At 41.6% G+C, this 14,158-nt stretch overlaps 1 protein-coding gene across 1 annotated transcript in view; it reads left to right on the top strand.

The window, feature by feature from the left end:
* grik4 (glutamate receptor, ionotropic, kainate 4) overlaps positions 1 to 14,158 on the top strand; it is a 270,949-nt gene that overhangs the window by 211,256 nt on the left and 45,535 nt on the right. The window contains exons 9-10 of the mRNA XM_085371274.1: positions 2,677 to 2,829; positions 3,725 to 3,829. Coding sequence (XP_085227400.1) covers positions 2,677 to 2,829; positions 3,725 to 3,829 — 258 coding nt within the window. The remainder of the gene's footprint in view (positions 1 to 2,676; positions 2,830 to 3,724; positions 3,830 to 14,158) is intronic.

The raw sequence follows: 14,158 nt of genomic DNA, 5'->3' as shown, positions 1-14,158 counted from the left end.
CCACACTCATCGACAGTTTGGCTGTACTAGGTTGCTTCGCCTTGTTCTGTCGTGATAATGCAAGAGCCAACTGAAGCGCCTCTATTTCCTTTATCAGTTGTTCTTCTTCTGAGGCCTCACCAACCTGTTCCTGCACCTCATCTGTCTGGTTAGTATCTGAGGTTTTGTGTCCCGATGTACCGTTCTGAGCAGCCTGTTGCAACTCAAAAATTTTATCTTTCAAAAACAGTAGCTCAGACATTCCCTCATCTTCAAGCTCACCCAGCTCCTCTCTTTCTAAGTGCTGTATTATATAGGAAATGAGAGAGGAACGACTTTTACCCGATACCCTTTCGAGTTTTGAACCAGCAATATTTAGGAAATCACAAACTTCGATCAAAATGTCTCTTGTCACTGTATACAATGTACCAGCAACTTCTAACTTCAGGTCCTCTAGCCCTGAAGACTCCATTTCAGTCTGTGGCTTGTGGAAAAGATTAGTGTGATGTAAGACCTCTTTGCAGAAGAGTCAGTGCAGCTTCCCTGGCACCAGTAGTTAACCTCAGGTTGCATGCAGGTCCCTCTGCGTAACTGTCGAAACCAGCACACTGTATCTCCCACCGTGGTATTTGATGTGAGGGGTTGAATGATGACTGGGGCGTCTATCTGGGACAGCGGGCCCTCATCACATCCATCCCAGCGGTGCCTCCAAAATGTTACACCCTGAAAAGGGGCTGAAAAGGGGATAAGTCAATGACGACGCTCAGACACGATGCTTCTCTTTCAGCAGCTTCATTGCGAATGATTCAGAAATATAAACATACATACAAAAGTATTAAACATCTTAACAACGATGTACAGTCTCTGTTAGTTGTAAGACAATATATCTCAAGACTGTTTTCTTTCCTTTTCTATAAGTTACAGATTAAATTGAATGTAAGAATTTACAAAAACAGCTTATGAATCAATAAACAAACTTAGACCATTAAACTGAAATGTACAGAAAATAAACAAAATATTCATATAAAAACACTAATAGGCATTTGTCTCTTCATACAAAATAAACATGTTCTTCGTCCAGATCAAATGCAAAATGCACACAATGTATGTTTCATACACAGTCTGGCACGATAATGCTTCATGCTAGCCACCAACAGAGCGCTTAGCTTAGCTTGCTGCTTATAGCTTATCCTAACATCACAGTTAACACAGGTCATCTAAGTATTCCTAGTAACCTCTTGGTACATTTGGAAACACGGTCAGTACAACTCAACATACATATTTGTAAAGTCCAACAGCAGAATTGCACAATTATTACCTGAAAAGGGGATAAGTCAATGACGACGCTCAGACACGATGCTTCTCTTTCAGCAGCTTCATTGCGAATGAGGCATCGTGGCCAGAGCTCCCCCTTCCGGCAACAGCAGGCATAACTAATCAATCATGATCACTAAATCACATGGATTATTTCCCAGGCTCGACAAGTAGATCACAGATTGAATGTTACACAGGTTGTAGTCACATTAAGGATTATTATCCGGTTGAACATAGTCATGAACTCTTTTAACTATTTTAGCCTGTGTTACATTACGTCTCTTAATGGGACTTCTTTTACCCTTGTTTATACATTTACATATTTGAAATAAATTGAATAATATATTGGGTAACTTTTAATCACAACTTTTTACTCCATTATGGACTTCAACAAATAATCAATCTATCACACTGAACCACACCATCCAATCATATCACTCTACAGATGATGGTGCTTGTAACAGCATGACAAGATGATCATTGATACATTAATTACATCCCCATCAGGTGATCTGCAGTGTTAGCTTTTTAGTTTTTTGGAGGGTGGGAGGATAGGTGTAGATAGTAAAAGTAATATAATTGTGAAACAACTCACAAGAAAATGTTTGTGCATTGTTTAATTTTTATTTAATTTTATTTTTTGAAAGATGTAAAATGTAGGAGGCAATCCTGGGGTGAACGGTGCCTTTAATTCGCCAAAAGCATTTGTCAATTCAAGGCTGTGTAATGCATCAGAGTTGTGCTGTTTAATGGCTGTTTAGTTCTGTTTGGCCTCCCAGATTTACTGCGCAGCACCATCCCCCTCAGCCTTCTATCAGCATCAGTTTAATCTGTAGTTCCATTACACAGATGTACAGCACTGAGGCTTGGGATTTTACTGAGAATCTAATGCAAAGCAGCGTGCATTTTAATAAAACGTACATAGCAGGATGCTGTTGCGGTGACTTTGAGGCTGTTTGTACAGAGGAGATGAGAGGAAAAGCTGCTTCTCCCACTGTTTTTTGGCCCAGACTGAGAGAGGCAGGCAGTAATTGGAATGGTCAGGGTGTGCCAGCTTCATTGGGGATAAGAGCAGGAAGGACAGAGTCTCTCCGAGAGATGGAGGGAGAGAGAGATGATTTTCAACGCTGTCAGCAGATCAGAGTCTTTCTAATGATCTAATGGAATAATCTTGTTGCCACACGAGGGATGGGTTAACCCCTCGCTAACCACTAACCGCTGATATGTTACGCTTGTAGTTTGTGTGCTTTGAGTTTTTGCAGCTTTGTGTGTGTGTGTGTGTGTGTGTGTGTGTGTGTGTGTGTGTGTGTGTGTGTGTGTGTGTGTGTGTGTGTGTGAGTATGCATAATACATTCACCTGCCTCCTTCCCTCTGCCTCTGCAGCTCTCGTCAGCTTTGCTCTTTGATGCGGTATACGCTGTGGTGGCGGCGGTCCAGGAGTTGAACCGTAGCCAGAACGTCGGAGCCACTCAGCTCTCCTGCAAGTCCTCCAAGATCTGGGAGCACGGCACCAGCCTCATGAATTACCTGAGGATGGTAAGGCTGCTTCTGCTGGAGAATGATTGAGATTACAAGACTGTCCAAGCTTAGTTTCAAGGAATGCTTGAAAATTTTGGAAAAATCTGGATTTTTTTCTTTCCTAGAGTTATGAAAGGGCATTGGTACAGTCATCAGTCAGCTATGTGGCTCTGACCAATAATTTAACAAAATTCATGTACCAGCACCTCTAATATTCACTTTTATCTGCTGTCAGTAAACATATGACAGTTTTGTAATACATTGAGAAGTACTGCCAAAACTCTAAAGCTCACAAATTTTGTTTTGTCAACTCTTGACAAGCATCAGAAACTCCTGGAAGTCACTGAGGCTGTCCCCAAAAAGTAGCTTGTCCGATAATACTTGTTGAGCTCTTCATTACTGCTTTTCTTCTATCTTTCTTTGCGTGCTAATTGGATATTTTAAAGTCTAGATATTTTTACCGACAGCAGATAATGTCCGTGCTGTCTTCTTCTTTAACGATATGCTTCCTATCGACTAGGTCAGTTTATCTCATCTCTACATTATACTGAGACACAGTGGAGGAGGAGAGATAAAGATGTGCTGTCAGGGAATAAAATGTGTTTTCCTGTTAGGGCGAAATGACTGTAAGTGACTGAAATACTTAAATGTGACACGTGTTCGATATCAGACCATTTGTCTTTCTCACTCTGAGAAAGAGGACACAACTAATCACTCTTCTTTTTTGCCCTAAATTGAAGCTGTTACCAGCTTGTCTCCATATTCTTATTTTAAATATGACAAATAGTGCTCAGGCGGCTCATACAGAGACAGCAGCAGTAAAGTAACCTCAAGTCATATTCACAATAGGTACCGCCGAGAGGGAAGCAGACGGGATATCTTTTAACATGTGTGCCGTCTCTTTGTTGGATAGGTAGAATTGGAAGGTCTAACAGGGCACATTGAATTCAACAGCAAAGGACAGCGGTCTAACTATGCCCTGAGGATCATGCAGAACAGCAAGGACGGCCTGAGGCAGGTAAAGTACCTCCATCACACAGATCTGATGCTGAAATTATCTTTCTTTAGATTAAATAGGTTTAGGTTCAGCTAACACTAGCACTTCCTAGCGGTGGTAAAATGTTCGTGAGATTGGTTAAAAAGATTTATACACAGTTTTCTTATTATTTCTTTAGTGACCCACACAGATTTGCTCTTTAGATATACACTGGCTATAATATAAATGTTATTGCTGAACACAAAGCGCTCCGGCACAGTCCTGTTCCCAGTAGAGCAGTACTTTGGGCAAATGTTTCAGTTGTCTTTATAGCAGTAAGGCAACTGAAGCTGGATTGTGCAGCAGGGAGCTGTGATAACGCTTGTTCAGCTGACATCTCTTGGAGCAAACACTCTCCATTATCCTACTTGCAAAAGGTTGAGTTTCCAGAGGACAAAAGTAAATACTAAGCGTGCCTCTTTGAAGGTGAATCATATTTTTGTGGGAAATAAATTTAGGTAACCACAGATGTCACCTTTAAAGTCAGCTTAGCTGCTGCTCTTTTTATTATTAGTTTTAGAAACATGGCTATATATATATGCCAATACTAATGTCATATGGATCAATTAAAAAAAAATATCTGAAATGTAACTGTTACAAAATTACCAGTTAACAATATAAACCTGAGGCTAAACGTGATCTTTCTTTGTGGACGAATACAAAACCGAGAACTCAAAGCAAAGTTGAAAACCAGCCGAAGTTCTGTTAGCGGTGTTATGTAGGTGTTTGCCTTGGGTGCAGTTTGGATTTCACCATCACGGTATTTTGTGCAGTAAAAATAAACGTAATGACCATATCTCCACTCCTCAAAAGCTGTAGACCACTTGTTATTTTCCTTCTCCCTGCATAGGAACGGAAATCAAGTGATTAACTCAAGTGCTGAGGAAGAAAAGAAGCAAAATTTAGGGGGGAAACAAAGCTAGATTTTTTTATCTGTCTATCTGTTTTTTCTATCTGCCCACCTTGCAGATAACTGAAGCACCGTTACAACGCACGTAACAACAATAATAACTGTAACTACTGTATTTATCGCTAAATTTACAACAGTAATGTGTTACATTACTGAACTACTGAAAAATGTTGTGGATTACAGTAGCACGTTACACCGAACATAGGCTGGGAGTATGTGGAAGTAGCAGAGCTATTATTGACTCTGATTAAATTAAAAAAAAAAAAAAAAATCAAAAGAAATGAAACCAAAAACTGAGGGAAAACAGTCTCAAATCCAAAGGATAAACTCAAACACTTGGAATTCCAGGAATGAAGTAGGGAGATCACATAGGGAACACTAGGAATGACAGAACAGATGCACAATATGCAAACTGAAGCTATACTGTAAATACACATGAGGTACCAAGGGAATTGAAACAGGAGTGAAACTAACCATAGCTGAACACAATTAAGGTAAAAGACAAGAAGTAAAGCTAGAGACAACACATGGTCGACAAAAACTATAAGAAAAAATCGAAGCTGAAACTAAGAGCTTAAGACTCAGAATACAAAATCATGTTCAAGTGTGAAGTATGAAAGTGAACTAAAAATCAAACAGAATCAGGGTCCAAGACCAATTCAGTGTATGCCTGGGTACATCATTTCATATAGTTCCTAATAGATTAAGGACATTTACAGGGATTACAAAGAATATAAAGGGTCAGTAATCAAATGTAAGTGATGAAAAGCTTTTAGCAGCATTGAATATGGTCTGTTAATGAATGGATAACACAGCTTCTGGTGCATTTGAGCTATGTTCTATATCTATTATTCAGGGGCTGAAGATGTTATAGCAGAGCTTTTTGATGCTTCATCTGAAGGATTACCAAATTTGAAAGCATTAGGCCTCAGATCTCTAATATCTGACTTGCAGCAACTGTTTGTTCCTGCAAAGAGGAATTTTTAAAACCCCATAAAGAGGTTTTAGCATAAGTTTCTTTTATAACCAGTCTTGTTATATGGCTCTTAATTTTCTACAGCGTAAGCGGTCTTTTTTAATCTATTTGTCAGAAATGGGAAAATGCAGAACACTGACTCTTGTCCTTTTCTGTCTGCTGACCAATCATATTAAAGTTCACTGTTACTCTCCAGAGTCTCATTTTAAAACCTGTTCAAAAAGTTTGGATAGCCATAAATCCTATAATCAAAACTGTCACCCCAGCACATTTTATTTTTGGAAAAAATGTCTGAATATTAAAATGAATTTGAAATTCATAAAATTTGTCTACTTATGTCTGCCCGATAAAGAACCCCTGGCCAAATGTTTGGTAAAGCAGGGAAAAACAAAAACACTGTTTCAAATTCAAGACTTGCTGGGGGGAAGTTTATTCAAGCAAATTGATAGCCCACTGTATCCTCCCATCCATCAGCTCCATCTCCAAATGCCCAGTGGGGCCAAGCCGTCACCAGCATTAAAAAGCTGTGGGTGATCTCCCAGGTACAAATCTTGGTTATATGTGAGGCAGAAAGGATTCAAAGGCAAACATCATCACACAAGCAGCAAAAGTTTTGAGAATCTGTCTGTTGTCATGTTTGCTTTTATGGTAGCAGCCTGGTAACTTTGGGCTTTAGAATATTTACAAAGATAGCACCTCTCACATGAGACACACAAGTATAGTTTATAGTTTTGTACACTGATGTTTTGCAACAGGCACTGCAGTGTGGTTCATGTAGGAAACTGAGTAATGTGCGTAATACAGTTAAAAGGTTCTGACTGTGTATGAAATGGCTTATATATGACAGTGCGTCAAATTTTATACATGCATACAGGGACATGACATTTCCTTTAAAAATAAAATGGGTATTTTTATCCATAAACACTTCAGTGCTGGGCAAGAAATACATATACATATGGCATGGTTTGCCAGTGCAAAGGCAAGTGTTCGTTTGATAAACAGATCATAAATGTACACACATGCATGACCTGTGGATCATATTTTAATACTGTAGCTGGAATTCTAAAGCAGGCATATCAAAACAATGAGAAAAAAAACAATGTCTAAACTAGCTCAGTATTTTTGAAATACAGCAGCAATAATTCTTTTATTCTATTCCTCTTATTGTCTATTACTGTTATTATTCAGCCAATGGACTTAAAGTCTATCATCTTCCCTTATTATGTATTCCCTGTTTTGGATGCCAGGACTCAGTATTTTACATTTCATCTTGACAGCCGATGTCTCCTGTTCCCTTTCTTACCTACAGCATTTTAAGTAGTTGTTGTTACTCTGCTTTGCCACTGATAAGGTAGGGACAGATTTGATAGTACAGAGACGAGACTTCACCGTATTTCATAGCGCTTCAAATCTTTTGACCCTTTTAGTTGAAAAGATCTCCTTGAAAGCAGAGATTGAGTTCCCGTCTGAGTGTGAGGGCAATCTTATCCAGGCAACCCATGAAACAGTCAGACACTGTGGCCCATCTGCATTTTTTAACTTTGTCTGTGTTTCCTCATGTCCCCTTTTGTTAGACTGGCACTAGTCCAGTCAAGCAGAAGGATGGATACTATCAAGCCTAATGTGATGATTTCAACCAGAAGCATTATAAAGACCCTGCTTTATAGTTATGGTAATGGAAAAAGGAAGGTGTTAGACGGGGTGGGGGGGTGTTGTTTGATTTGTTGAATAACACCTCCCACTTGCTTTTGGGTTGGGGCTGCCTCAGCCAGGCAGACACCAGAGGTGCTAGGGCCTTGGCAGAGATAAGCAAGGTGGCCCGCTGCCCACACATACAGTCACACCTACACACGCAGTTTTAGCCGAATATTTACCAGTATGCACATGACAAGTTGATACTTCAGGTCTTTTGTTTTGTAAAAATAGAATAGCAGCAGCATTGTCTACGATGCCCACACTGTGTCTCGCCAATGAATGTGCATTAGGGAGAGGTCATTCATTTAAAATGCAACCTGAAAGAAAAAAGAATGTCATGCATCAGCCAATGCTGTTGGGAAATAGAGAGCAATGAGGCATAATATGCACAGCCACCGGCCTCCATTTCTCTACCCTGCTTCCTCCGTCTTTCCTTACCCAGTGGCACCCATCGCACCCTCAGTCCTGTGGCTGCACTGAAGATCCCCAAACATGTGATCATCAGTTCCTTAGGGGCACAACACTCTACAGCCAATCACTGTCACAAATTGAATTTCTCTGGCAGGCATTTCACACATTAGAACAGTTTGCTGCTATCCATCCATCTATCCAACTATCTGTCTTGCAGATAACAGAAGCACAATTTCAACGCAAGTAACAACATAACTGTAACTACTAATAATCTACTTACCTGTTGCCCTTGTTGTCCCCGTTGCTTCCATATGAATTAAGAAGTCGCAGCAGGGCCCTACCAATCAAGTGCACTCAATTAACTGATTATCAGTAAGCACCTCTGTGTTTGTTGGTGTGGAGCATTCAAGTTTGTGTTAACAATCTTGTGGACATCCCTGCAAATTCACCCTTGGGTTAGACTATGCAGTGTTCAGAGAAGCAGCAAAAAACCCAAGAGCTACATTTCAGAATTTACAGGCCTCCAGGGCTGCCGGGAGAAGAGTGTCTTCTCCCTCTCATCTGAAGAAACCATAAGACTGCTGAAAAAATGTCCTTTGGACAAATGAGACCAAAGTAGAGATGTTTAGCCATAATACACAGAGCCACAAACACAGGGTATCAGCACACACACACCTCAGATCAACTGGCAGCCATGTAGCCATAGTGATTGAGGGGGTGATGATTCAGGAGTTTTTTTTCTTGCAGCCACAGGACCTGGGGGCCTTGCAGTCTGTATACCAAAGCATTCTAGAGTCAAATATGAGGACATCTGTCTGACAACTGAATGGGGTCATGCAACAGGACACCAGCAAATCTACAACAGAAAAGAATCTATGTGCCACAATGGTCCAGTCCAGGCAGTAACCTTATTGAAATGCTATGGTGGGACCTTAAGAGAGCTGTGCATAATCAAATGCCTGCAAACGGCAATGATGTGAGACGCTTTCCATTACATTCGATCATTTTCCATTACAGTTGAGTACCACCTCAACGTGGGTGGGGTCATTATAGCAAAGCAGCCTGAATGTCCCATGACATCATTTGCATATGACACAAACACAACACAACAACGGAGGACATCAAGGCAATGGTTTCACCTGCTGCTGAGCTCATGGTAAATATCTGCACCGTGTCGCTGGATTGCAGTGTTGGTTTGTTTGTAGCTATTTCCCCTCATTGCTGGGTATCAAAGATGGCGGGTTTGACTTTTGTGAAGAAGTCGCTCTCATGTTTCCTGGCCAAGTAGGTACTAAAAAAGTACCTGATACCAGGTACCTGCACTGATTGGAAAACCCTAAAAATCAAACAGAGTCAAGTACAGTCAAGCTGAGTAGGTGCTGTTGGAAAAGAGGCTTAAGTTATTGCTCAGGCAAAAACCTTTTCGGATGAGTGTACAGCTACACATCTACAGTGGGGCAAAAAAGTATTTAGTCAGCCACCGATTGTGCAAGTTCCCCCACTTAAAATGATGACAGAGGTCAGTAATTTGCACCAGAGGTACACTTCAACTGTGAGAGACAGAATGTGAAAAAAAAATCCATGAATTCACATGGTAGGATTTGTAAAGAATTTATTCGTAAAGTAGGGTGGAAAATAAGTATTTGGTCACCTCAAACAAGGAAAATCTCTGGCTCTCACAGACCTGTAACGTCTTCTGTAAGAAGCTTTTCTGTCCCCCACTCGTTACCTGTATGAATGGCACCTGTTTGAACTCATCATCTGTATAAAAGACACCTGTCCACAGCCTCAAACTGTCAGACTCCAAACTCCGCCATGGCCAAGACCAAAGAGCTTTCGAAGGACACCAGGAAAAGTATTGTAGACCTGCACCAGACTGGGAAGAGTGAATCTACAATAGGCAAGCAGCTTGGTGTGAAAAAATCAACTGTGGGAGCAATCATCAGAAAATGGAAGACATACAAGACCACTGATAATCTCCCTCGATCTGGGGCTCCACGCAAGATCTCATCCCGTGGGGTCAAAATGATCATGAGAACGGTGAGCAAAGATCCCAGAACCACACGGGGGGACCTGGTGAATGACCTGCAGAGAGCTGGGACCAAAGTAACAAAGGTCACCATCAGTAACACACTACAACGGCAGGGAATCACATCCCGCAGTGCCAGACGTGTTCCGCTGCTGAAGCCAGTGCATGTCCAGGCCCGTCTGAAGTTTGCCAGAGAGCACATGGATGATACAGCAGAGGATTGGGAGAATGTCATGTGGTCAGATGAAACCAAAGTAGAACTTTTTGGTATAAAGTCAACTCGTCGTGTTTGGAGGAAGAAGAATACTGAGTTGCATCCCAAGAACACCATACCTACTGTGAAGCATGGGGGTGGAAACATCATGCTATGGGGCTGTTTTTCTGCCAAGGGGACAGGACGACTGATCCATGTTAAGGACAGAATGAATGGGGCCATGTATCGTGAGATTTTGAGCCAAAACCTCCTTCCATCAGTGAGAACTTTGAAGATGAAACGAGGCTGGGTCTTCCAACATGACAATGATCCAAAACACACCGCCCGGGCAACAAAGGAGTGGCTCCGTAAGAAGCATTTGAAAGTCCTGGAGTGGCCTAGCCAGTCTCCAGACCTCAACCCCATAGAAAATCTGTGGCGGGAGTTGAAAGTCCGTGTTGCTCGGCGACAGCCCCAAAACATCACTGCTCTCGAGAAGATCTGCATGGAGGAATGGGCCAAAATACCAGCTACTGTGTGTGCAAACCTGGTAAAGACCTATAGTAAACGTTTGACCTCTGTTATTGCCAACAAAGGTTATGTTACAAAGTATTGAGTTGTATTTTTGTTATTGACCAAATACTTATTTTCCACCCTGATTTACGAATAAATTCTTTACAAATCCTACCATGTGAATTCATGGATTGTTTTTTTTCACATTCTGTCTCTCACAGTTGAAGTGTACCTCTGGTGCAAATTACTGACCTCTGTCATCATTTTAGGTGGGGGAACTTGCACAATCGGTGGCTGACTAAATACTTTTTTGCCCCACTGTATCTTTACGTCTTTACGTCCTATTTACCGATCAGTCGGCCTAGTCACTAAACGGGGTTTGTTTTCTGAATTATTTTATAACCTAATGATAAATGATAAACGATCAGCTGTGACTCGAGTGGTAATCAGCGTTTGTGCTGGAGCACATGATTAATATGATTTGGAGAAACTCATCAAGCTTTATTTTTACATCAAATACTCTACCCATGCGTCAGACCTCCACATCTGTAGCAGTGAATGACAATGAGGCTGTACTCATTCTTTCTTTGTCTTCTAAAAGACAAAAAAAGCAACTTATACAATAATATTTGCATCAACTTTGGGCTTTAATTAGTACTAGTCAAACTCCAAATGTTTACACTTTATTAGTACTTTACTTTCAAACCTTAAGTCAGAGAACTAGATAGTTTTCTTTTTGCTTCTTTAGCAATTTTGACCAAATGAGTCTGATTCGAGATAAGAAGCGTTCCACCCAGAGCGCGTTAACTGTACGAGTTTAATTTGATCACATTTTGGTAATTTCTGAAAACTTGAAACCATTTCACATGACAGTTCAATTAACCTACCCTATTTCCAGAATATGATGCGGCTGCCTCGTGCAATAATATTTGTTGTTGAGTCTTGGCAGGCAAAGTAAATTTCCCAGCTGCTCCTGCGACGGCAGCCAGGTGGGCCAGCGATGATGGTGAAGTTGGCATGACTTTGTCCGTGTTCTGGCCGAGGCACCAACACTAATGCTCAGAGGAGGTGAGAGAGGCAGGTGAGGGGCGAGAGGGGAGGAAAAATGAGCGATGAGGGTACAGGCTGACAGGCAGAAAGTAAATGAGACAGAAAGGGCACGCAAGAGAAAAATAGGACAGAAAGAAAAGAGGCAAAGACAAAGCTGTAAAATCAGAAACGGTAAAATTATAATCTGCACAGAAAATAACAGCCGGGACTCTGTTTTTTTCATTCCTGTTCTACCAGACCTAATATTAAAGGCAATGACAATGACCTCCACCCATATTTCTGACTGAAACGACTAATCATTTCATTTTAAGACACAGGGTAATCCTGTTCCACAGTGGGTCTTGTGTAATGAGCTAGATGAAGAAGTACAGCACAAAGAACTCCTTGGCTTGCAGTTTAACGTGAACATGTTTCTGGGGGAGTACTCTCCAGATGGTGTGAACACCGGGGTTAATCTGTAAAACACTATCAATCTGGATATATACAAATAGATAATGCGACTCAACCTGTTCTTTTGAATGCCGGCTGCTTTCTTCTCTCTCCAGGAGCATCAAATGATGACACTGTTTCCTGCTGGAGTGGATTACAGCAGTTTGCTGTTTGGAGGATCGGTTCCCATTTTTTTATGATACTGGGCTACAGCAGCTGTAGGACCTCTGACTGATCTAGCAACCACCAGCCAGTGTGCCTGCGTGTCTTCATCTGCATGCATTCCTTTTTTATTCATACTTGTGTGTTTGTGTGTTTTTGTGAGAGCTTATGTGAAAGCATTGATGGGGTTGGTCCCATCCCCTGCTGCCCGCTTTCCTGGCTCTGTACACAATCATACACAAGCCCACCACCATTTATGGTGGTTTAGCGGGGGCACAAACCCTTTCCAAAACAAACACACTGCAGCACAGACTGACTCTACAGTCCAGCCGCTCTCTCTCTCCAGCTCCCCCTAGCCTCTGTGGACTGGCCCTCATTTTCTGCATGGAGCTCAATGACAGCAGCACGCCGGTTAATTGGAGGAAGCTGTAAAATGAGTAATTATTGCAGTTTGGATTAGGCAAGCTGTTGCCTGTTACTGCTAGGCTCTGTTGTGTGAGAGCATGTGAGAATGCAGAAGAGGGTGCTATAAAAGCTGCACAAGCCTTTCGGTGTCCTGCGTATTTGTATGTGTTTGTACGTGCGACATGCACATGGTGAGCTGCAAACTCTCCTGGTGACTTCTTGGAAGGAAGAATATTGCTCATTTTTAATGGAGGCTTTAAATCACGTCTTTAGCGTGGAAGCCACCTGAGGGGTGGGCGGAGGAAAGGGAGGAAGAAATAGAAACTGTTGAGGTGGTGGCTGAAAGAGACCATGATGCTGGAAGTCAGTTAAGAGCATGTTAGACCTGCACACGCTGGCCATGAGTGGGAAAGACTAAAGGCCAACTGCAGCATGACTTGAGGCAAATTGTTCTCATTATTGAGTCCAAAGCTGCTTGGCACAGTTTGCGTGCAAGATTTGACTTTGACAGTTATACACGGGCGTGTGTGTGTTTTCGTTTAAAAGGCTTCCAAGGTTGCTGTGTATTGGTATTTGAGCTGAGCGGAAACTGCTTCAGCTTTTCAAAGGTCAAAGAACAACAAAAGAATTTGAAGCGCTCTGTTAGTGACTGAAACTCTCCTTTGTTTTCATGACTCATACCATAAACATAACTCAAAAACATGTTGTGAAATGGAGTTCTTTCCTTTCATTGTTAAAACTTATGGGACAGAAACGGGCGGTGCTGTGGTGCTGTGGTTAGTAACCGTCACCTCACACCAACAAGATCGTGGAGTGGAGTTTACATGTTCTCCCACTGTCTGTGTGGGTTATCACTGGGTCCTCTTAACTTCCTCCCACAGTACAAAGACATGCATGTTAAGTTAATTGGTGATTCTAAATAGACCGTGGTTGTCTTTGTGTGTTGACCCTGTGAGAGATCGCCAACCTGTCCTGGGTGTGCCCCACCTTTACCACCCTGAATTGCATAAATAGAAGAAAATGGATGGATGGTAACAGAAACACCACCAGCCCGAGCATCTGCACAAGCTGGTAACCCCGAGTAACTTCCCCAACTCATGCCTTTCTAATCGGGGCAGATTACGTACGATTGGGCAAAAGGAGTGATGTGAATGATCCAAATATATGGAACCAATTTCTTTTTTTGTTGGCACAACACAAATTTATTTTGATTATTTTGCCTCATTTCGCGCAGTTTCATGTGTGGCAGCCACTATTCAAACCATTTGTTTTGCTGATGTAAATAAACAGTCCTCGGTTGCTGTGCGCCTTCCTTTATCTTGGATATTTATTTTCTTTTTTTTTTTTATCCTTTTGCTTTTTTGGTTCTTCATCCCGCCGAACATATAGTGAATCTTTGCGAGATCATCAATAAACTGTTAAATCATCCAGACCAGCCTCCATAGACCTTTTCCAATTTCCTGTATTATCATTCGAACATTTACAGCCAGATTGCTTTTTTAATAAACTATAGTCCCCGTGTGTCCTTGTGCCAAGGT

Source organism: Diplotaxodon limnothrissa, linkage group LG14 (genome assembly GCF_057381915.1).
Source record: "Diplotaxodon limnothrissa isolate DT_005_m linkage group LG14, D_limnothrissa_male_GT1.1, whole genome shotgun sequence".
Lineage (NCBI taxonomy): Eukaryota > Metazoa > Chordata > Actinopteri > Cichliformes > Cichlidae > Diplotaxodon > Diplotaxodon limnothrissa.
Note: the sequence above shows the minus strand (reverse complement) of the source record. Positions and strands in the feature narration are given on the sequence as shown.